The 24,685-nt window shown below is 40.4% G+C and overlaps 1 protein-coding gene across 5 annotated transcripts in view; it reads right to left on the bottom strand.

Annotated features, from left to right (window-relative positions):
* The window catches only part of PTGER3 (prostaglandin E receptor 3), a 179,854-nt gene that overhangs the window by 134,601 nt on the left and 20,568 nt on the right, over positions 1-24,685 (bottom strand). For all 5 annotated transcript variants that reach the window (XM_055339661.1, XM_055339656.1, XM_055339658.1 and 2 more), the window contains exon 2: positions 13,460-13,639. In XM_055339661.1, the coding sequence (XP_055195636.1) occupies positions 13,460-13,639 (180 nt within the window). The remainder of the gene's footprint in view (positions 1-13,459; positions 13,640-24,685) is intronic.

A 24,685-nucleotide genomic window follows, 5' to 3' on the forward strand; every position in this document is an offset into this window, starting at 1 on the left:
TTCTAACATGAAAACAGGTGAGAACCCCAGCGTCACTCCTCACTAGCTCAGTGGACTTGTGGAGTGATTCATCCTCCCTGAGCTCCAGCCTTTTCATCTGGAGAGTGGTGATATAACCCCTACCTTGTAGCACTGGCATGAGACTGTGAGGACATATGTATATTGCTCATGAAATGATCTTTGCCACTATTGTTATTTTCACCATTATTATTAGTGTTCGTGTTCACTTAGAACCACTCTTTTTCCCTTTCTACGAGTTTGATTCCTTTTCTTTTCTATTAAAACGCCCAGTTTAAAGCAGGTGTGTTCAAAATGAGGGAATAATTCAAGAAATAATTCAAGACACAAGATCTAGAAAACGGGGTATCTAACAAAAAAGAGGCAAAAGGATCAATGGCAAGAAACCTAGGATACCAGAGGGGGTAAAAATTATCAGATGGGCTTGGGCACCTGGATAACTCTGAGGCTTAGTCTTTGGCACAAAGTAAAGCTAATAAGTAAATTTAACTCATTAAGTTCTTAACTCTAGAAAAAAGAAAAATGTGTCCAAGAAGGGCAACACAATCACAGTACCATGATTCTCAGTACTATGATTATCTGCATTGTCAGAAAAATGCAAACACTGAATATTGATTTAATAAAAATTGTGTTATGACTATAATAGGTGAATGGATGAGGAGAGAGCTAAACCCAGCAAAATAAATCAGCATACAGCATCAAAAGTTAATGAAGCAAGAGATAGCAACACAAGTACATTATTTAGAAATATGGTAATATATTCTAGAAAAATGCTGAAGAAAAAAGCTGTAAGTGACTTCCGTAAAGCAAAGTGCTGGCAGTCGGGCTACACTGAGAACAGAGCCTTTCAACACTATCTGACCTTTTAAAGGAATGCTCGTACGATTGTGATTAGAAAACAAATTGTATTTTAAAAACAAAATACACACCTCAACACCCCAAAAACAAATAATCCAATTAAAAAATGGGCAGAACACATGAACAGACACTTCTCCAAAGAAGACATCCAGATGGCCAACAGACACATGAAAGGATGCTCAATGTCACGCATCATCAGGAAAAGATAAATCAAAACCACAATGAGATGTCACTTCATGCCTGTCAGAATGGCTAGAACCAAAAACCCAAGAACTAACAAGTGTTGGGGAGGACGTGGAGAAAAAGGAGCCCTCCTGCGCTGCTGGTGGGAAGACACACTGGTGCAGCCACCCTGGAAAACAGTGTGGAGGGTCCTCAAAAACTTAAAAATAGAGCTACCCTATGATCGAGTAATTCCACTACTGGGTATTTACCCAAAGGCTACAAAACACTAATCCAAAAGGATATGGGCACCGTTATGTTTATTGCGACATTATTTACAGTGGCCTAATTATGGAAACAGCTCAAGTGTCCATCAACCGTGAATGGATAGAGAAGATGTGGTATATATATATGTAACGGGATATTATTCAGCCGTAAAAAGATTGAAATCTTGCCATTTTCAATGATACGGGTGGAGCTAGAGAGCATACTGCTGAGTGAAATAAGTGAGTCAGAGAAAGACATACCACATGATTTCACTCATATGTGGAAACGAAACAGATGAAAACAAAAACAAGGGGAAAAAAAGAAGAGACACAAACCAAGAAACAGACTCTTCACTATAGAGAACATACTGATGGTCACCAGAGGGCAGGTCGTGGGGGCGATGGGGGAAACAGGTGCAGGGGATTGAAGAGTCCACTTACGATGAGCACTGGATGACGCACAGAAGGGTTGAGTCACTGCATTGTACACCTGACAATAATATGACACCGTATGTTAACTACACTCAAATTAAAATTAAACACTTGATAAAATTTTTGAAAAAAGGAACGCACATTTGAGATATAATGGACGTCTCACACACACACACGCACGCACATGCTGATAAGCCCAAGTGTATGAAAATCTACACGACCTAATCGTCCTGATATTTATGGAACCAAAAATAAAGAAGTAAATAAGAACCAGCCCGTAACAACAAAAACTAGGATTTGATAGTTTGGATGAGGAGCCAAGGGAAAAGCAGCCAGAAAACCTTAACAAGTAGAAGACGTGGCTCCTGTATTCAAGGATCTTGTGATTTGGTTGAGACAAGAGAACGATCTCAAAGGAGAAGAAGAGCCACCTAAAAATTCTCTTTAGAGAAAAAAAAAGGAACAGAAACTTTTTCTGGGCCTTGCTATCTGTCTCCTACGAGCTATTTTTCAAGATTCAAAAGACATGACATTCCAGAGAGAGGAGAATCACGTTTTTCGGTTAGAAGATACCACACAGATAGGCCAACCCTGATCATACAGATGAGGCAACTGAACTTAGAAGCTGTGTATCTTTCTCAAACACACACACCCTACGTGGGACCAGAACCAGTTCTCTAACATTATTTGTGTGTTCTGGTGAATGCCCAACACTAAATTCGCAAGACTGGGCTATAGTCGCTTAAGATGATAATATAATAATTAATTTTTAATGTTGTTCCGTCAATGAAACGAGCATAATAAAACAAATTAACCATCGACCACTTACATAGCGCTTTCAAAAGTGTCCTCGTCTTCGTTGCCTTTTTTAATCCTAATAATGTTGCACTGATGAGAAAATGCAAGTGCGGAGTGGCTCACTGAATTGTCAAGCACAAATAACCAGGGAATAGCAAGTCAGATAACTGGGCATACGTGTTCTGACTTCTTTCCCAAAGTTGGAAATTTTTCTTTTGCATTATGACCCCCCCAAAATTTTACAGAGCATTTTGATGAGGGGATTTTGTTTAAAATACCCTTTAAAATATTTTAAATTAAACATATAACATCTTAGCAGTGGTCAATACTAATTAAGAAAATTAACATATTACGTATCTCATCTTTCAATGAAAAATTCTGCTGAAGGGATAGTCTAACAGGAATATTCAAAATTGCTTTAGTGAGGAGACAATCTGGGATGAGGATAAAGGCCATGCATACCTAATTAGGGCTGCACAACATTTAAGACAATGGTTCCTCTTGGGAATAAGTCAATATTATTTCTCCAAGAATTTCGAAGTAAAAACTAATTTTGTCCCTATCATCCTTAAAAACATTAGATCCTCCCCCGCCCCCGCAAAAAAAAAAAAAAAGGTTTAAATCATGGAATGTGGAAAATAAATTTAAATAGCTTTTCCTCTAAAAGTGGCTTTTCATGGATCTTCTAAGGGAGAAGACTCCAAACCACTGATTCATGAAAATCCGCCTGCAGCATTACGCACGCTGCGCACGGGCCAAGTCCTGTAACACATCCGAAAGGAGGAGGGCTTGGTATCAAAGAGCTGCTTCCAACAGACAAATGCTTCAGGGCTTTGAGATCTCATTTCCATCTTCCTCAATAAGGCTAGAACAATGCAAAGATGAATGTCATTAATCGCCCCAGACTTTTCCCTGTAGAGAAACACAAACTATAAACATCAAGACAGCATTTTACTAAAAGCTTTAAGTGTTGGCGTAAAGCATCATTAATTTTGCATTAGTAAGAAGATCTGTAAGTGTATGCCTTGCATCCTCGGGGCAGAGGATCGATGATAAGGTCACCCTTGCTGCCTCCCTTCCGAGTTGCAAGGCAAAGACAAAGCACATGCAGACGCAGGCATTTGGATGAATCCCTCCAACAGGGACATAACAGGGTCAGCACAGGAAGTGGCATTCTGACCGCCTAGATTGTCCCCGTGTAAGAGACTGCTTTTTCAGGTGGGGTGATGGTTTTTTTCTTTTTTGGTTTTTTTTTTTTTAATTGACTTTTAAATAGCTTCGTTTTAAATCTCTCTTGCAAAAAAAAAAAAAATCTCTCTTGCTGGGTCAGCACAAGGGAAAACCGAAACAAGCTCTTTTTTGTAAGGCAAATGCACCACTGAATTACTCTTAATTTTAAATTTTTTTAAAAAAGAGTACTTTACTTTCGACCTGCGTTTGGTGAGTAGCCTGTACTATCCCTCTGCTTGTTGGGACTGTGTTATTTTTCTTTTCCCCACTGTAATGGTAATTTTTATTTTTTATTTTTTTTAAAGATTTTATTTATTTATTCACGAGAAACACACACAGAGAGAGAGGCAGAGACCCAGGCAGAGGGAGAAGCAGGGAGCCCGAGGCGGGACTCGATCCCGGGACCCCGGGGTCACGCCCTGAGCCCAAGGCAGACTCTCCACCACTGAGACCCCCAGGTGTCCCATGATGACAATTTTTAAAAATGATTGCAGTTCCTCTTTTAATGATTCTATCCCTGGTTATATTGCTTTACTATTACGGGCCTATAACGAGATGTCGGGAATGTTCGCATTCATAGGGAAGTAGTTAGTTGACTTAAGCTCCGGTTTTGGATTTTAGCTTCTAACCAAACACGGAAGGTCATGAGTTTCCGCGAATCATCAAGACTCTCTGGCATGGAGAATTCCTAACCTGTGTCCATCAATTTCCAAGACGTCCACAGACAAAATTCAGGAGGGCTGTGCAGTCTCTGCGACTGGAAAAAAATTCTCTATCCTGTCTTCGAGGAGAGGATCCATACCTTTCACCCGGTTACCCGAGGAGGCCTGATCCCCCAGTGATTAAAAACCAGTGTCCCACCAGGTATATTCCAGTTAGATCTAATTTGAAGAGCCCCAATTGGTGGTGATTTTTACAGAATTGGGTTCTCCCAGGGTTCTTTTCAAAGTCCAATTCAAAGAACCTTGTATATTATATTCAAAAAGACTTCTTTTGAAAACTGTTAGGCATGAACACTGATTATCCGTAGACCTGCCTTACTTGGCCTCAGAAATTTACAGTAGACCAAGGAGAATTCTTGTTCTAACTTTTTGGGGTCAGACTTGGAGTTTAAGTTTTTCAACTTCCCATACCATACAAACCAGAGACTTAAGTTTTAGTTACGGAGACCTACGTGAGTTGAACTTTGTCTCCAAAACGTGTGGTAACAGCTCAATGCTTGAGGTTCTGCAGACTGTCATGACATCAGAAAAACAGGCCAGTAAAGAGACGTTTGCCCAGAGCTGGACGGCTCTTTGACAAAAATCATCTTTCAGATTAGATAAAGCTGCTGGAGCTCTGTTACACAAACCAAATGTGCAAAACCCCCATAAAAGACAGAATTTGCTAAATCAGTTCTCTCCTACTGAGGCACCTGTGTGGAAATGTGAACTTAAGAGGAATGACAACAGATTTTTAAACATCCTGGGAGAAATGGGCTCATTCCCTTTAGATAGCCCTTTGAGAGACATATAACCCCAGGGCCCCTTATCAAGAACAAAATAGGGATTAGAGACATCAATAGAAAGATGATACTTTCTAAGAAACTGTACCTCCTCATTTGTGAATAGGTTTATGTGATTACAGAAGTGGATCTGGGCCCGTGGTGATCCAGCCATTGTAGTAGTGGTAGTGCCACATTTTTGTGCAGACACCAACTGGCAGTCTAGGGCCTGCTGCTTCGGGGAGTGCCAGGGTGGTGCCTTTCGGATCCAAGATCTCACAGATGGCTTTGTGCTGCAAACCCTCAGACACACAGCACCCTCTCAAAGGCCATGGCCCTTGCTCTAAGGCAGAGGTTCTCAACTGGGAGTAATCAGATCCTCCATAGAGTATTTAGCAACATCTGAGAACATTTCTTTTTCTTTTTAAAGATTTTATTTATTTATTCATGAGAGACACACAGAGAGAGAAAGAGAGGCAGAGACACAGGCAGAGGGAGAAGCAGGCCCCACGCAGGGAGCCCGATGTTGGCTTCGATCCCGGGACCCCAGGGTCACGCCCTGAGCCAAAGGCGGACGCTCAACCACTGAGCCACTCAGGCGTCCCTGTCTGGGAGCATTTCTGATCATCACAGTTAGTAAAGTATTACCATCATCTGGTGGGTAGAGGCCAGGGATACTGTTAAACAGCCTGCAATGCACAGGACAGCCCCCATAACAAAGAATTATTTGGCCCAATAAGCCAAGGGGCTGAAGTGGAGAAATTCTGCCCCAAGGCCATGTCTTTGGCCCATTCAGAGAGGTTATATGCTCTATTTCGACCTATACTTCTCAGAGGGCCACTAGAAGTTAGTTTGAGTGCCTTGGAAATTATAATTTGGGACAGCGTGAAGTGAAAAAGTATCCTAACGTGCCCTCCCCTTCCCAACTAATACTCATTCCTTTCTCCAAAATGCAGGTTAACCGTCATCTTCTACAGGAAACGATTTCCTATTTTGGCATCAACTCTCCTATATGCTTACTCTGTTACCAACCCTGATCAAATTATCTCCTATTCCCTACCAGATTATACATTCACTGCAAACTGATATTTTAGAGAGAAAAAAAAATATCCGTGAGTCTTAACTCCCACCAGAATGCGTGGCACAGGGTAGGTACAACAACAAATACATGTTGAAGGAAAGAACAAGCCCAGAGGACTGGCTTGGATTCTGAGTACCCAGCCTCCAAACTGGATTTGCTCAAAACGGTTATGGGTGAGCGCAACAACCCCCGAAGAATATCTAAGGATATTCTTGAGCTCATGTTCTCCAAGGACCTGAAACTGGGCAGTGCCTCATTGTACGGCATGTAGGCTCTACCTTCGGTAGACCAGAAATGCCACCATGATATTCAGCTGATGCTACAGAGCAAAGACCATAGGGACCATAAGATCTGGTTCGGAGCCTCGGAGCCCATGGAGAAACCATGGTCAGAGCTCTCCCTAAATACCTTTTCTTAGGAGGAAGAAGGGAAAGCCTGATGTGCTACTTTTATTGAGCTTGGCTTAGCCGCCTATGTTCTACAGAACACCTCCCTTCAGTAAAGAAGGAAGGGGTAGATTGGCCTGAAGGGGTACATAGAATAGGGTGTAAACACAGGCAGTCCAGCGTTTGTCTCTGCCAGTAATCAGCTCATACCCATACCTGGGTACAAATCTATCAACGGGACTGACTACAAACCAGGAAAATTCCTTGGTTGGCTGCCTATAGATTATACTAGAATCTGAAAAAAAAAAAAAAAGAGGATGGACTAAATTGAGAATAATTGATAAATGTGCGTTTGTATCAAAAACCAAAAATCTGGGATTATAATACGAATAGATATCATGTTGAAAATGGGAAAAGAGCACATCGGATCTACGGCAAGTCAGTGATGACGTGCACTGTACACACTTACGGGACGTAAAACAAACTGGCATCATCATCCAGGTAGCACAACATGACATTGTGCTGTTATTTGACAAAGCGTGTCAAGTAGGATTTCAGCAAAATGTTTAACACAATTATAAATAAAATATTCCTGACACGAGTTGGCTTCAGGAAAAAAAGACAGGGACATTTCAGAACATTCAACTTTATTTTCCATTGACAAACACAACATGAAAAACATACATTTATTAAATACAGAGACTAGCTATGACTTGAATGTCATCAAGGTTTTGATGTAGTTTTCAAAGTCTCTTTTACTCTCTGTCTCCACAATACTGAAGACCCGCCTTTAAAATATACTGGAAGATGTGTTTAACTACACTTAGGATACCTCAAAAAAAAAAAAAAACTTTACATAGAGATGACAAAAGTATAACTTCCCACTTAACCAAGTGTGTAGGGATAGGAAGCTGAATGGGAAAGATGGAGAAACATATGCCTTCTCTGCTGAGCTTTACTTTACTGATGACAGTGCCAACGATTTCAGTTCTTACTTAAATACACCACGTGAATGGTACTTACGCTCATTTATTATAAACAGACGATGACAATCTGTGCCTAGTTTTAACCTGTTTGTGTAAAGCGATGTTCAACTTTATGCTATTGATACATACACATCTGGTAAAAGAAGAGGGAGAAAGTAAAATATGTCATACAAATTCCACACATATATATGGGAGGGAGAGCATGTAGCAGTCAGTGACGACTTGGGGGAACTCAACACCTGATCCTACGGAAAAGAATACGGGCCACTCCTTGCTTTGTCCTACTGACATTCACGTGTATAAAGATGAATGTGCTTCCTCCCTCTCTCTCTTTGATTCTGCAGAATGGCTTAAAAGGATGAAGAATTTTAACAAGTCAGAAATGTACACGGTTCCCTCCACGACTTTATGTTCTCCACCCCCGTCCCTTGCCTGCTCCACACAAGTACCTCTGCAGGAGTTGAAAGAACACTGGAGTGAGTCGATGCGTCATATGCATTTTTCTCTGCTTAAAATTACAGCGTTGACTTCCACACAAACAGAAAACATATAAAGAAACCATTTTCAAATAACTATTAAGTTTTGGCGATGGGCTACCTTTTGTCTCGATATCCAATTCACTTTCATTAAAAGGCCAAAATACTCTGTTTCTAAAGCAATTGATGAAAGAATTTAAGAGCCGCACTTTTGAAAATAACCTTAGAGGTGGAGTCATCTCCAAAATGCTCAAAAAGCTTGAAAAGTTTGATTTTGTTCCTCAGGATGATCTGTTTCCATCTTATCTTTACTCCTATAATAAAATGATTCCATCAAAGCTGATTTATCCTAAAAACCAGAGTCAGATCTGCTTCATATATTAAGGCATAAGCGTCTTAGAAATACAAAGCTGTTCTCTATCCTCTTAAAAACAATCCCAGTTCCACCAACAGTAAATATTTCTGTTACTTTCCACTCTGTTGAGAAAATGAATAAACAGGTTGGAAGCAAAGGGTTTGGCACCACAGTCTCATTCCTAATGAAGAAATATGTAATCCAGTAAATATCTGAGTTGTTGATATTAAATGGATGGATTTAGAACTTCTGAAAATGAAAGTTTTCATTCTCAATAAAGAAAACGATATATAAATGACTATCGTATGTATATCTGACTGAATTGTTTTTCCAGAGAATCAAACAGTACTCAGTTTATGGTAATCATAATGTAATGGTTTACAATTCAACTTGCACAAATTATAAACCTTAAAATAGAATCCTCGTTTTAGGAATTATAAAATAGAGAATATGTAAAATAAAAATTCTGTGCTCTTTTGCTCTTTAAAACAGTAGAGAACAGGGACGAGTGAGAAAGGAGATGTTACGTAGCCTGTTTTGAAGGTATCGTTCCATCTGACTTTAACATGAATTGTTGATCTCTTTGTAAAAAAAAAAAAATTGCCTTCATTCTAGACTTGGGGAAGGTCTTTCTGAGATAGGCATAGTCTCAGTGTTCCCTTTGCCACTCTGAGAATAAGGCCACTCTGCGCTATTCTTTTTGCTTTCTCCAGTTTTATTCAAGGTGGACTCAATCCAAAAAAGGCATTCAAGGAAGAAGACATGTAAAAGATTTTACTGATAAGTATAGATACGAATTCCTAATAAAATTGAAACCTTTTGGGTGGCAGTAATTCAGCTGACTATAAATTTTCTTATGAAACCACTGCCTATATAAATGATGCCAATATAATGGAGTTTTAATTTTAAAATTTTCCCTAATTCTCTGTTTCATGCCCAATATGTAATCACCACCAGTTAGTTGTCTTAGAATACTAAACTGATACAGCTCTGTAACGAATGTGCATGTGAGTTTTAGGTTGATTTTCAAATTTATAAATTGGCTTTATCAAAATCTATGTTAGGAAACATCACAGATGTATGTCACCTCTTATCGGAATTTTATTGCAACTCAGATGATAGCCCTCTGGATGTAGCCACAGTATTGAATATTCTTCATTTTCGAATTGATATAATCTCATTCATTGAACAATTCTGCACATTTATTTAAACCCCGATTTTAGCAGTTTTTGAGACATGAAAGCACAAAACAGCAATAAACAACATCTCTAAAGATTTGGCATAGGTGATGGTCTAAACTTTTCACATGGGTAAATCACAGAAATTTTAATTTTTCCACATTAAGCTTTTAATATGTTTGTAGGATTAAATACTCTGCAGTCTTTGTGTGTCACTCATCTTCTGGCATCCTGTTTATTTTGAGAGAAGCTTTTAGGGTCAAAGTATTTAAAAAAGTAAGCAAGAATATATGTGCCTAAAATTTCAACAATAAAAATTTTCTCACTTTCTGTCTCTACTTAATCCCACTAGAAAAGAACCATTAAGTTATTATTGACATGGGAAAATTGAAAGTTGATCACAAATTAGGACTCAAGGCCAAGAGATATATAAAAAGCATAAGTGAATAAAAGGTCTAATTCATTTGAAAATCTATTGTTAGGATATCGCCACAGATTGACCACCTTTTAGAAACACTGTTTTGCATTGAGAGTTTCTAGTTGGTCCATCGCTCGATGGCATCGTGGTCCCAGGGTCTCCTACAGTTAACTTTTCCACGAGCTTCCACGATTTATTCTATCACACAATCGAGAGATCTTTAATATAATAAAGGAGTGTGAAGTAGAAATACATGTGCACTTTTGGACTCAACATCATTTAAATCTGTCATGATTAAACACATTTACTTAAAATATCTTGGTGTACAGCATCAGGCAAATCTGGTAAATCTTAAGATAATACGTTTTATTTCTTCCATCTAAAATAGTTTTGAGATGTGCGCTGCACTGATTTTATTTGAAAAGTCAAATATTCTTATTGAATAGCATGTCATCATTTCCTTCTAGGACACAGCACAGCTGTCTAAAGTCATCATTTAGAAAATCAGCACTGCTATGTAAAATCTACAACAGCTGATTGTACCTAAATTTCAACATTGTACTCACTCACTTCTTCCCACGTGGCTTCCCTAGGCCTCTCTTTTTTTTAACCAATGTTGTCAAGTTAAGAATTGTCATAATTTATTGTCATAATTTATGCGCACGTCCTCTTTTCCTGCTCAGACATATACATAGATACACAAAGTATACGAGAATGAATTTAAAGGCCAATAAGCTTAAACTTGGAAACACAGAGTCTTCTGCTGTGACTTCAGATGTCCCCTTCCTGAGCACGTCAAGGGCCTCTGTACGACATCTCCCAAATCTATCATCCCAAAGGCTGAAATCATTTGGGACTTATATTTCTTATCAGGTTTTCCCCAGACGAACAAATGGCTGCCTAGGTAACAAAACACATGCCATTTGCATGATTTCCCCTTCTCCACTGCCTTTTCAAACTTGTTGAAAAACTGCCATTTGTCCACTCCTGCCATGTATTCCTGGGCAGAAACGTATTTTGTACTTCAGGATAAGTTTCGGGCTGTTTTTGTCTTTATGCATTTCTGTGTTTTGATGAAAAGTGGTTATTTCTTTGACAGTAATCTCCATTACCATTTGGAAGTATCAGTCCCTTAAATTATTAATACACATAAAGCACTTTGTGGCACAGCAATACGATACTACACACTTGAAGATAAATTCATATTTTTGTAATTAAATAAGCAGAGATCATTCACTTTATCAGTTGGGTGGACTCTAATGGCATGCAGGCCTTCAATCATATGGCAAGCACCTCACTGACGTGAGCGGGTTTTAGCAGCCATTTATTCATTCATTCATTGAATAAGTACTGAACACTTCCTATATAGTTCAGGTGTTGTACTAGGTGCTGGAGGGAGAAACGAATCACACTCGCACCCTTAAATCCACGCTGTGTGTGTCATAATCTATCTGATTATGACCTGGGACCAGAGGACCATTCAAGAGGCCAAGCCTCTTTACTGTAAGGTAATTTAAGTGCACTTTTTTTTCTGGGAAAAGGAGGTAGTTGTGTCTAATTCTTCATAAGGTGGCCTGTGGGATAACCCAATTCTATAGCGCAGAGAGCTTTTACAACAGGGCTGAGTAGTAGGTATCATCATTTTTTCTAAAATGTAGGCCAGTGGAACCATCATGAATTTACATAAACACTCTCAGCAGACCCTGTTTTCTCACTCGTAGTTTGACACAGTATTTCATAATTATAATAATAAATTGATTATTCTTAACTGACCTAGGATGATTTATATATTAACCTAGTAAATATATCATACTTGTTAAAATCAATTATTCCTTAAATGCCTATGAAACACAGGGGGAAAAGTAGTTACTACAAAGACGTATAAAATAAATCGCAAATTTTTGAAAACTTTAGGAATGCAGTAACATAAGCTGTAAATTAAAAATCTTTGTGAGAAAAATGTTAACGAGTTTGCAAAATGAATGCTCCAAAGAATACAAAGAGCATTTTGTGTAGGCCTCACTTAAAAGCTTGTTAAGTTTGTTGGGGAGGTTTTCTTAAGTGCAACTCTCGAAACTTAGTGTAATAATCTGCTTGTGCTAAAAAGATATCAAACTTAACTATGAAGGTTTGCACACATGTAGAGTATAAGAAAAACTTATTAATAATAATAAATATTTATATACAGAGCTACTTTGAAGAGAGAAGAGAGAAAGTGCTGCAAGGGGTCGATACTATTAATTTTCTTATTCTATAAATAGGTCAAACTATGGAAAGTCTTCATGGAGCCTTCAAAATATTTATTGGTCCTGGAATCAGAGTTAGTATTTAAATATCCAAAAGACTAGAGAATACTTCTGGTGGAACAATCAGGGAAGATAATTAACCAAAGCACCTATAGTTAGTTCACAATTCAGTTCGTAAATAGCATTTTGAAAAATCACTTCACTGACTCTCATGATCAGATTTATGAATCTCATCCAGGCTTTTAGGAATTAAAAATGTATTCAGAAAGGAGAATACTTAGTCATTTGGATAGTCACAAATCCTGTCATATTTCACATACAAGGAATTGGCTCTTATTTAGATAATGAGCAAACCTAATTACCAGCACAACCAAAACTTACACTTTGTAAGTTCAGCAGATAATTTATGTATTGAGCAATATATACATTAGTACCACTGAATATTATGGATATAGTATACGTTTTTTTTAAATCCTAATGACATGGAGAAGGAAAGAAGAAAAAAAGAAAGAAGAAAGAAAGAAAGAAAGAAAGAAAGAAAGAAAGAAAGAAAGAAAATGCAGAAGACCAAGGTCTTTGAACAGAGACAAATTTTTGCCTATCTTCAATGATCAATGAATTCAATCCCCCGTGTACTCAGTAACACCGGATGGTTAACTTTGCCCAGCTCATCTCTACCACAGACCAAGATCATTTGTAAAAAAAAAAAAAAAAAAAAAAAAAAAGGCTTCATCTCATAAATAATCACATATTCAGCTACAAATGGCAGAGACCCCAAAACACTGGACTGTTATTAATATATTTTCCTCTGTTTGTGTTTCAATACTTTTGGCACATAGGGGATTATCTATGCTTCTGAGACCATTCAGCCTTGCATCAAAAATTCTCCTTCAATGCACAAACAGCGGCATGCCAGAGATGCCTAAATTCACAGTAAAGTTTACGGCTACTTGTTGCCAAAAGCTGTGGACATGCAAGTTGATTAGGAATTCTCTTTCATGCTCCTGTCTGTATGATTTCATTGGATAATGAGATAGGCTGCCCTTTCTGTCCATCATTAGAGCAGCTGGAGACAGCATTTGCTACCTGACAAAACTTTCGAAGAAGGATCTTTCTTAGCAGCAGATAAACCCAGGGATCCAAGATCTGGTTCAGTGAAGCCAGGCGAACAGCTATTAAGAAGAAGTTGCATTCTTTCAGCTTTTCGGTGTGAGTCTTGCACTGCTCCACTGATGTCTGATTGAAGATCATTTTCAACATCATTATCTAAGAAAGAGGGACAAAGAATTGTTCCAAAGATTAACAAGGTCACATGCATCTCCTCTATGCAGTCCTTTGCACAAAGTCTACAGTAAATTGGTTGTTAGATGGAAATGATTGATTCAGACAAACTTTACACTCACGGGACATAGCCCTGAATTAATACAAGACATTCCTACAGATTTTCCCATATTTTCGGCATTTGACATGATGCAGCTTTTTTTTTTTAAGATTTTTATTTATTTATTCATGAGAGACACAGAAAGAGAGGAAGAGACACAGGCAGAGGGAGAAGCAGGCTCTCTGCGGGGAGCCCGATGCAGGACTCGATCCCGAGACCCCAGGGTCACGCCCTGAGCCAAGGGCAGATGCTCAGCCCCTGAGCCAGCCAGGCGTCCCTATGATGCAGCTTTTTATAAAAGTGCATGTTCTCAGGCTCTTGGTCATTGGGGCTTAAGAAGCTTGAAATCTCAAAAACACATCTCAAAAGTAGCCAAAGTCATCTGTCTTGTCGTAGAAATTACCAATAGGTTGACACCCTGACGAGAGCCAACACTTCCACAAACCAAAACATATTTAATCTTAAACGTCAGTAGTTCTATTTGAAAAAAAAATTACAGAAAAAAAGTAGAAGCAAAGAGGGGAAAATAATACTTCTTGCTAGCATTTTCTGAATCCTTACAACTTGCCAGGGCTGTGTCAAGCTCTTCACATGCACAGAATAAACAGTGAGGACAGTATTATCACCGTCTCCTTTTTACAACCACAGAAGCCAAGTTAAACCTCGATGTGAAATGGCTGAGCCAGACGCAAACGAGGTTTACTAACAGTCCTTGACATACGGTGCTTGGCTTCTTTTTGTTTTTGTCTCTCCGTCCTCACCATGTACGCACACTAGACTGTAAATTCCTGGAGGGCAGGATTTGGGACCATTTTTCCTCCCACTATTAGTATATTCCCAATACTTAGACCAATACTTAATAGATAGTGCTCAATACATATTTGTGAAAAAATATATGACGCATATATGAATATCTGACACGTACCATGTATTAATATATTTAATGAAAAAATATGTGTGATTTCTATAGGAGCAAAAAATGAAGGTTCACAGACATCTGAGACGTTTTGAAGCTCGTTAATAATCAGAAAAATGCAAATTGTGAGAAAACAAGAAGTCATTTTACACCCACTAATTTGACAAAACTGAAGAAATGAGACTTTTCCAAATGTTAGTATGGATGTGGAGCAATAAGGGCTCTTTCACACACCACTAGCTGGGACGTGAACTGGAGCAACCTGCCTGGAAAATACAATGAGCACTATTTCATCTGTCACCTGTCCACAGTCCTACTCCCAGGTATATACCATCCTGAACTCCTGCACCAGGAGCTGTATATATAACTGTTCATTACAGTGGCACTCACAATACCAACCGACAAACAAAACAGAAACACCCCAAAGCCAAACACAGGTTCACATTTGCAAGCAAAGAAAGGCGCTGACGTTATAACTGGCTCCTAAATTCACCTTTCTAATGGTGCACAACTATTAAGCACTTGAAATGTGGCTGGAACAAATTGAGATGTTGGAAGATATAATGATTATATAATGAAATGATAATATTTTTGATATGTTGTATCGAAAAATGTATTATTAAAATCAGCATCACTTCCTTTTTTTTTTTTTTTTTTTTTTTTTTTACTTTTTAAAAAATGTCACTACCAGAAAATGTAGGATTATATACGGGGCTTGCATATGTTGCTCATGGTACGTTCTATTGAACCCAAGATCTCTCTTGAGGCCTGCACTTACTTGGATGTCTGTCCTTAGGACACACAAATTGAAGTCACTATCCCTGAATGAACAAAGCACCCCAGACCACAAGCCCAGAATCCCACAACGGCACTTGCTTATTATACAGTCATCATCCTGGCCCCACATGCCAGTTATCTTCCAATCTTTCTTTGGCCTCATCCTCTTCGATGCCTTTTGCTCATATTCCAACTTCATCCTGGTTCGGCAACTCCACTCATCTGAATCGCAGCGATAATAGACACCCAGATGGTGACACAGATGTCAACACATCACAGATTCAGCATCCTAACTAGATTCCAGCTATAAAAACTTCAACTTAGGGACGCCTGGGTGGCTCAGCAGTTGAGCATCTCCCTTTGGCTCAGGGCATGACCCTGGGGTCCCGGGATCAAGTCCCACCTCAGGCTCCCTGCATGGAGCCTGCTTCTCCCTCAGCCTGTGTCTCCGCCTCTCTCTGTGTGTTTCTCATGAATAAATAAATAAAATCTTAAAAAAAAATCAAAAATTTCAACTTGGTCTTTTTGGACAAAATTGGCCCACAGATTCTTAAACCAATCACTGGCAAAGGACACAGAAATTTCCAGGTTTCACTTAGAGGACAAATTCATCCCCCGGGGCTTACACCATGTCCTTGACCACAGTACCACCTACTACCTGAACAAAATTATGGTTCTATAAACAGATAAGAACAAGGGAGTGGGAAGGCAACCTGCAGTCATATATTCTTACTCTAACTTCTTCCAAAGGGATTTTTTCCAAGGGATTTATTCAATAAAAGTAAAAACAACTGTATAAATAAGTCAATGTTCAGCAAAGCATTATCTACACTTGTAAGAAACTGTAAACACATAAATCTCTAACATCAGGAGCAAAGCTTAGTAAAATATGGCCTATTTATATAGTAGTACATGTAAGCATTAGGTGAAAGCAGAATATAAGATAGTTTATGTACGTAAAGCTATATGGTTATTATAATTAAATTATGTGAAATACATAGACTTGTGGAAGGCAACGGAATTATTATTATGAGACAATAACTTACCATTAAACGAGCATTAAATTATTTTTAAAAACTGTGTGTATTTGGGATCCCTGGGTGGCGCAGCGGTTTGGTGCCTGCCTTTGGCCCAGGGCGCGATCCTGGAGACCCGGGATCGAATCCCACATCGGGCTCCCGGTGCATGGAGCCTGCTTCTCCCTCTGCCTGTCTCTCTCTCTCTCTCTCTCTCTCTCTCTCTGTGACTATCATAAATAAATAAAAATTAAAAAATAAAAAATGAAAAAAAAACTGTGTATTTAAAACCATTTGCAGCAATGAATGAAAGTCTTTTCTTTAAAGGAAGCTGATGATAACTGCCTTCATTAATAAATATGAATTATCGTACGCCAATCTAAAAAAAACTAAGTAAATGTACATCAGGATCTTCTGATGCTGGGTCTCAGTCCTGTGACAGAATGCCACTCTCGGGGTGCACACAGGTGGCCGCCAAAGGCATCCACGACTCAGCCCCTGGGACCTGTGCCTATGTCATCAAGCGTGACAAAAAGGCCCCTGGTGATGCGATTCATCCTTGAGATAGGGAGACTTCTCTGGGAGACCGGGGTGAGCTCAGTGTCATCACGTAGGTCCTTAAACCCTGAGGCTTTTGTGCAGCTGCGGTAAGAGGGAGCTCTGTGGGCAGGAGCACGGCCAGAGGCGTACAACACTGCCAGGCCCAACACACGGGATGGGACCCACCAATTGAATTAAGGAGTGGAGACGGCTTCCAGAAACTGAAAAAAGGGAAAGAACCAAGTCTCCGGGTCTCCTTCAGAGCTTCCAGAAAGGAATGCAGCCCCGTGGACACCTCAATTTTAAGCCAGTGGGATCCACGTTAAGCCCCTAACACAACTGTAAGAGAACTCGGTCTCGTGTTAGGCCACTACGTGGCTACTAATCTGTTAGGGAACAACAGGAGACACTGGGCTCCCAGCAGACGTGGAGAGGGCGCAGGGAGGAGGCCGATGCTTGAAAATGATTTACCGTCTCTCAGACATAAAACATCTCAGCAAGCCCGTTTACTTTGTTCACTTTCTTAAGAAACTTTCTTTTTTTTTTTTGATTTTATTTATTTATTCATGAGAGACACACAGAGAGAGGCAGAGACACAGGCAGAGGGAGAAGCAGGCTTCCTGTGAGGAGCCTGACGTGGGACTTAATCCCGGGACTCCAGGATCACACCCTGGGCCCAAGGCAGATGCTCAACTGCTGAGCCACCAGGTGTCCCTAAGAAACTTTCTTTTAAACATAAAGTAAAAGTAAGCTTCATCCCAACTCCTGCTTAAATAACCTCAATTTCTAAACTGGCATCATGTACAAGTGAACTCTCGCTATTCTAGTAACATCAGTTAAATTTTGGTGTGTTTGATAAAAAGGTATAAATTCATATTTTCAATCAGTTTGCCTTTAAGAAAAACATGTGTTTACTAATTCTTTTTTTTCTCCCTTTTATAAACTATTGGAAAGGTTGTATCTTGCTCTTTTAATCCCTCACCTCATCCAACAGTTCAACATATTTGACGGCCTACCATCTTCCAGGAAGTGCTCTGGGCCTGGTCTAGAATGATCTAAAAACTCGGGGCGCCTGCGTGGTCCAGTTGGTTAAACCTCCGACTCTCGATTTCCACTGAAGTCATGACCTCAGGGTCATGAGATCGAGCTCCACATCAGGCTCAACACTCAGCGTGGAGTCTGCTTGATATTTCCTCTCCTCTGCTCCTGCTCCCCACTCTCGTGCTCTCTCTCTCTCTTTCATAAATAAAATCTTTAAAAAAGAAACTCATTAAATTACTCTGCATTTTTTTTATAAAATAAGGTATAAAAATTTTTCGACTTTTTAGAATCAGGAAAATTAACAAAATTAGTAATTAAAATGGGACTTCAGTCTTTTTACACAGTCCTCCTTCATTATTTTAAAATTAGTTTTTATGGGGCTAATAATTTTAAATTATCATTGGGCTGATATAGGTTTCATATGCCTACGTTGATTAGTCCTCTGTAATTTCCCATAATTCACTATGGACAATGCAGTGATTATGAAATTAGGAAACCAAGCTCTGTAAGCAAGAGCTGGCGCACAGGGAGAGACACTCCAGCTTTTCCTGGAAATTATGAGCTGTGCAATAGGACAGTAACTAGAATTACAGGCAGTTAGCATGATACTGTGATTTCCAAATGTCCACGGGGATGGAAGTGGGGCTCCCAAGTCCATCTAATTTTGAACATAAACGCAAATTAACATCCATCTGTTGGTTTCCCTATATTTAAGGAGCTTACCAGCGATTACAGTTTTTGCAGATATTGTTCAGACGCTCAGACTTTGGGAGAAAACCTTTGGCATGAATATGCAGATTTCTGGTGGAATTAACTTTTCCTATTAGTTCCATTTAATTCCTCACACAGGGAAAAAGAGACAAACAAAGACCAGGGTGCTTGGGCAGCACAGAGGCTACTTTTCTTAGCAGATGCATGAACGCTCCTTCTGAACAGCCTCTCACCATCATCTGGTCAAGGGACCGGGAAGGTTAATTCTGGTGGCCCAGGGATGCAGCCCTTCGGCCAGCAGCGACCTCAGACTCCATGCGACTGTCCCTGCGTATCAGCAGGAATAGAGAGCCCCTCCCGGCCCCCATAACCAGGAACACCACCGTCTCAGTGTCCCCTAAACCCTCCGTCCCCGTCGAGGGTCACGGGCAACTAGTGGGCTCCACCTAAAGGTAAAAAGTGACCTCTGTCTTCCCCAGTGGTCGTGACCTCTTACATGTCCACAGCGCTACGCAGGGAGGCGGTTCTTAACACTCTGCGTTTGGATTTTCTTTTACTGCAGCAGGATTTGCAACCACACGTTTAAAAATCTTGAGTGCCTCGCTTCTTAATTCAAAAATGCTTTGAGTTATAGGTCATAAATATCCATTGAACATGATAAGTGAGCAAACCCAGAAAAATTAACTTGCGGGGGAGGGAATAAAATTGGTAACTTGCCCTCAGGCTCCATTTGGAAGTTTTTTAAGCGTTTCCACTTTATTCCTAATGTGCGTGTATAAGAGAATTTTCCTCAGAGCCAATTTTTATCTACGATGTTTTGTTTTTCATAATCCTCCGTGGTTAGGCTTTGGGAGAGTAACCTGCTTTACTGGAAATGCCCTCTATCATTTGATAAATGTACTATGAAATATACGCTGAAACCAGTCTGGGCCCTTTAAATCACATAATGACATAATTTGAAGGATTATCATGGGAAGAAGCTTCACTGTAGATTCAAGAAATAATTGCAGTCTTGCCAGTCTGGTTACAACTCTGTTCTCGGGCTCCCAAACCATCTCAGTACTCTATACTCCACTGTTTCAGAAGCTTCTCCTGCCTTATCTAATCTCAAAACTGAATATAAACAGCTCGTAAACATGTTTTTAAAAGGTTACTAGAAGTCGCGTTATTTCATCATACTATTATGTAATTTTATAAAATTTTCCAAACAGTGATGAACTAAGAATCAGAAGAAATAGGTTGTACTGCTGGCTCCGCCACCCTGCGTGAGTTTAGGCAAAGCCACTTACCCTCTATGCTTCATAAACCCCCTAGGAAACAAAAGTGCTGGCCCAGGAGGCCCCTTCCATATACCTCTGTGGTTAAGTTGTTTTTTTTTTTTTTTTTTTTTTTTTTACGAAGTTCTGCAGCAAGGCTGAAAAGTGAACAAGAATTTAATGCGAAAAAGAGAAGAACCCAAAAGGTAAAAGGGTGGAAACAAAAGACAAAATTTCCCTTCAGGAAAACCCCAAATGCGTCTTTTGGAAAACAGAGGATGCAGGAAAGTCACGAAGTTAGAAAATGGACAAACGAAAACTACAAGGGGCTGGATTCATAAAGCTTTTGGGGAAGATATTTTTTAGAAGTAGCTGACTTCGGCAAACACACTGACCAAGAGTTAGAGACCCACCATGGATCTGACTCAGCTCTGCGTCTAGGCTGGGGACCAGTTACCTAACTTTGGATCTTAACGTCTCCCTTCTCCAGAACATGATTAATACGCGTTTACTGAGTATCTGCTCCATCTAGTAATGCAGCTGCAAAAATAAAAATGAGGTGAGAATAATTAAAGTCTTCGATATACAAATTATATGTCTTCCCAAGCCCCAGGCTATTGCCCTATTGCATATGCTTCCAGAAGAGAATGATCTGACGTTCAGGGATGGAACAGCGGATGCTTGCGGAATACTAGGGAATGAACTGCTAGAAATATATGTCTGCTTTCCTTAAATTTCTGCCCAATAGGGGCACCTGGGGGGCTCACAGTGGAGCGTCTGCCTTTGGCTCAGGGCGTGACCCCAGGGTCCTGGGATTGAGTCCTGCATCGTGCTCCCCTCCCCATGGGGTGCCTGCTTCTCCCTCTGCCTGTGTGTCTCTCATGAATAAATAAATAAAATCTTTAAAAAATTTCTGCCCAATAGACTGTATTTTTTAAAGGCCAAAAAATTAAAAAAAAACCTCTCACATTTGAACTTTAAAGATGTTTGCTAACGCAGAACCATCACGGGATCCGCACAGAGCACCTCCAAATCTTAAAGAAGCCACAGGCCGCCACCACTTTATTTAGTGCCTGGCAATTACCGTCTCCTTTCAGGTAGTACAGATGGTGGCTTCTGTGCGACCGGGCTGCAGTATAGGCCATTCCCTATGGTACGTCTAGATAAATACCTTTCTGTTAGAACAACAGTCAAAAAATGTCAATGATTAAGTAAGTATTCAGATTCTGGCTGAAAGGGGCAAGTTGCTTCCTTGGATTACAGGTGATAAATTAGCTTTGTGTGATACATGTCAGAAGAGCTCTCTTGACTACATTTCAAACCTGTGTGTCTCAGATGCCAAGTGATAAAAGTCTAGAAAATACGTGTCTGCCAAGTTTAAAGAACATCCATCCTTGCAAATACTTAGATTTAAGAGTTTTTTTTTCTGCCAAAATACAGTTTCCTCTAAACCCCAAATGCTGAATCCTATCACCCACTCAGAGATCCACTGGATCCACTGTATTGGTGACAATCACAGCACACAAACTTGTCCAATCACCGTATCATACGCTTGGAACTAACGTAACACTGTGTGTCAACTACCCTCAAGAATTTTTTTTTCTTCTGAAGAGTAGCTAAATGATTAAAGAAGGAATCAGAGATGTGGACCAGGTTTTGTGTGCAGGGATATTCACGTCCAAAGAAAACTAGGAAAACTGAAAAGGCCAACAATAAGGCACAGGGCACAGTTCAAATTAATGGGGCATCCACTGATTTGCATAACATACATGTATTTCAATGCTGCCATCTAAAATTACGTTTTTGAAAAATATTTCATAACACGAAGAAATACTCAGGATGTTAAAAATAAAAACAAATGAGCATTGCATAGTATAATCCAATTTTAAAGACATCTCCAGGTGGGAATTAGGGCAATTTCTATTTTCTTCCCCAAATTCTCCACAATAAATGTGTCATCATTTGCACACCTACAAAAGAAGCATTGAATGTAGAGTAGCTGGAAGCATCCATATAAACAATAAATATTAACTATTAAATAGTTGATTGGTAAGATGTTAGTGTCACGATCCAGCCTGGAACCACCACACGGTCATTTGTTTGAATTCTTAGGTAGTCGACGTGTGCATAATTTAACAACTAATAGGTAAACAGTCTGACACTCTATAATTGATCCGAACGTTTAACTTAATCATCAGATTCATCAGATTCATTATGGTTTTATTAAAGGGAATGTGATGTTCAGTGGTCAATTACTGGCTTCTGTGATTCATGGACAGCACAGCCACCACATGTAGAAGGATCTTTCCCTGCGCCGCAGCCAGTACGCAATGCAGGCTGATTGTGGTTCTAACCTGATATAATAAATTCTTATTTAACTCGATCTCATGTCAAAACGACACTCCCTTCTGGAGCTCTGCTGTGGGAGGACTTGATCTCATCGGGGGATCTGCATAGACACATGTGGTACTTGGGATGAGCACTGGGTGAAGAGGGGCAGGTTGGGGTCTCTCTCCATCCATGGTCTCCGACCTTCCGACCTTGTGTCACCCCCTAGTCACCTCTCTGTCTCTCCTTCATTCACCACGGTGGCTGCCTCACACATCATCCACCGTCCTTCACCTCCCAGAGGAAACCCCCTGTCGAGGGGCCTCTCATCTCCTACCACCAAGCTCAGCATCTAAGGCCAACGTTCCCCCTTGCCTCTCATTCAGACAGAAGAGGTGTCCATCCTCTACCTAAGACCATCTATCCAGGGCTCTCTCTGCGCCCCGGATCTTATCCATCACGAAGGCCAAAGGCCTTAGTTTGTCAGTTATCTCTTTCTTGTTTTATCTTTAACTTTTGGCTTTTTCCCAAAAAATCACAGATTCAGATCACATTAACGTATCTGAATTTCTCCAACCTCGAGAAAATACAAACGCCCCTGGAGTTCTCATCTCCCTACATACACTGCTCCACGAGTTACAGCTGAATTCTCAAGAGTTGTTGACCTTCCTTATCTTTACATTCATTCTTCCTTTTTAAAAATTTTATTTTATTTTTTATTTGGGAGAAAGCGAGGGTGAGAGAGCATAAGCCAGGGGAGCGGCAGAAACAGGCTCCCCGCCAAGCAGGGGGCCTGGCACGGGGCTGGATCCCGGGACCCTGGGATCAGGGCCTGAGCCAAAGGCAGACGCTTAAGCAACTGAGCCACCCAGGTGCCCCCTCAGACTGATTCGTAGACGTACTCTTGCCTGGCGTCAGTGCCCACAAATCCTCAAGAAGTGCGACGGCCAAGGCCACCAACAAGGTTTAGAAATCCTCTAGACACTTACAAATCTTTCTGGAAACAACCTCTTGCCTAAGACTCACGATGTCAAATGTCCAATTGCCATTTCCAAACACTCCCAAGTATTCAAGCTGCCGTTTGGTTTGATTTCTTACTAATCTTCTGCCACCTGCGCGATCCTTCGCAGTCTCTTTTATGGCTCCTGTTTCTCTACCCATCCTGAGAATGCCATTGTTTGGGGTTCCATCTTAGATAATGGGAGGTTGCCTCCCTTTCTCGCTGTGCGTAGCCCCGGGTGACCTCTTCTACCCCAAAGACTTCAAAATCCATCCTTGCGCTCCAGGCGACACCTCTTCTCGGAGCTCCAGACTGACTAATTTAGCTGCCTGCAGCAAGCCCAGCTCTGCTTAGGTGTCTTGCATCAAATCCAACCGGCTCCAAATTGACATGTTTATCTTCGTCAAAGCTGCTTCTCCACCAACCTTCCCTATTTCAGCGAGCCCAGCTCTCTGAAACAGAAACCTAAGAGCTACCCCGGATTCATCTTGATTCGTCTCTCGCTGTCTCTCCCTGGCCTGTGTCTCTCCCCATTCCACCCCATTATCCGTGCTCCTCACATCCAACCGATCACAAAGCCTCCCATTACCCTCTCGATGGGTTTTAAACTATCATTTCTCTCACCTCCACTCCCGCTGACCCTAAACCCGGACCACCCCCCTGTCCTGTCTGAACTACTGCAATGGTCTACTACACGACCTATGACCCTCCATCCCGGGGGCCCCTCCGTGATGCTTACAAGGATGCTCTTAAAATGGAAAGTTGACTGTGTTATTCCACTTGGAAAAGTTCTTTCAATCGCTTCTCATTGCCCTGAGTAAAGGATTTCAATGAACACCCAAGTCTCCTCACCACCACTCAGCCCCCGCCGAGCTCAACAGCCTAAATTCTCACCATTCCTTGCCCTCACGTCCATATTCCAATCACCTTGAACCTGTTTGAGGTCTTTAAAAGTGTCGGTGCATCTTGCTCCTGAACTTTCACAAACGTGGATCCCTAGGTCTTATAATTCTTATCCTCTCCTCTACTTCACTAATTCCAACCTAGTTTTTGTGTAGACTTGAAATATCAAGTTTATCTGGTGTCTCCCTTGCCAAAAGCCCAGTAGATAAGTTTTGATATAGACTCCCCCAAATTCTCTACTTCCCTTATTGCCCTGAAATATTTGATATCGTTGCTTGTTTTGTTGTTGTTGTTGTTGTTGCTTGTTTTTAACGTCAGTCTCTCTTAATAGATAAACATTGTTAAAAAGTAGGGATGATTTCAGTCTTTTTAGGTGTATCTGAGGAAGGACCTAGCCCAGAATTTATTACATTGTAAATTTATAAATATTTTTGAATTAACCA

Source organism: Nyctereutes procyonoides, unplaced genomic scaffold, assembly GCF_905146905.1.
Source record: "Nyctereutes procyonoides isolate TBG_1078 unplaced genomic scaffold, NYPRO_anot_genome, whole genome shotgun sequence".
Classification (NCBI taxonomy): Eukaryota; Metazoa; Chordata; class Mammalia; order Carnivora; family Canidae; genus Nyctereutes; species Nyctereutes procyonoides.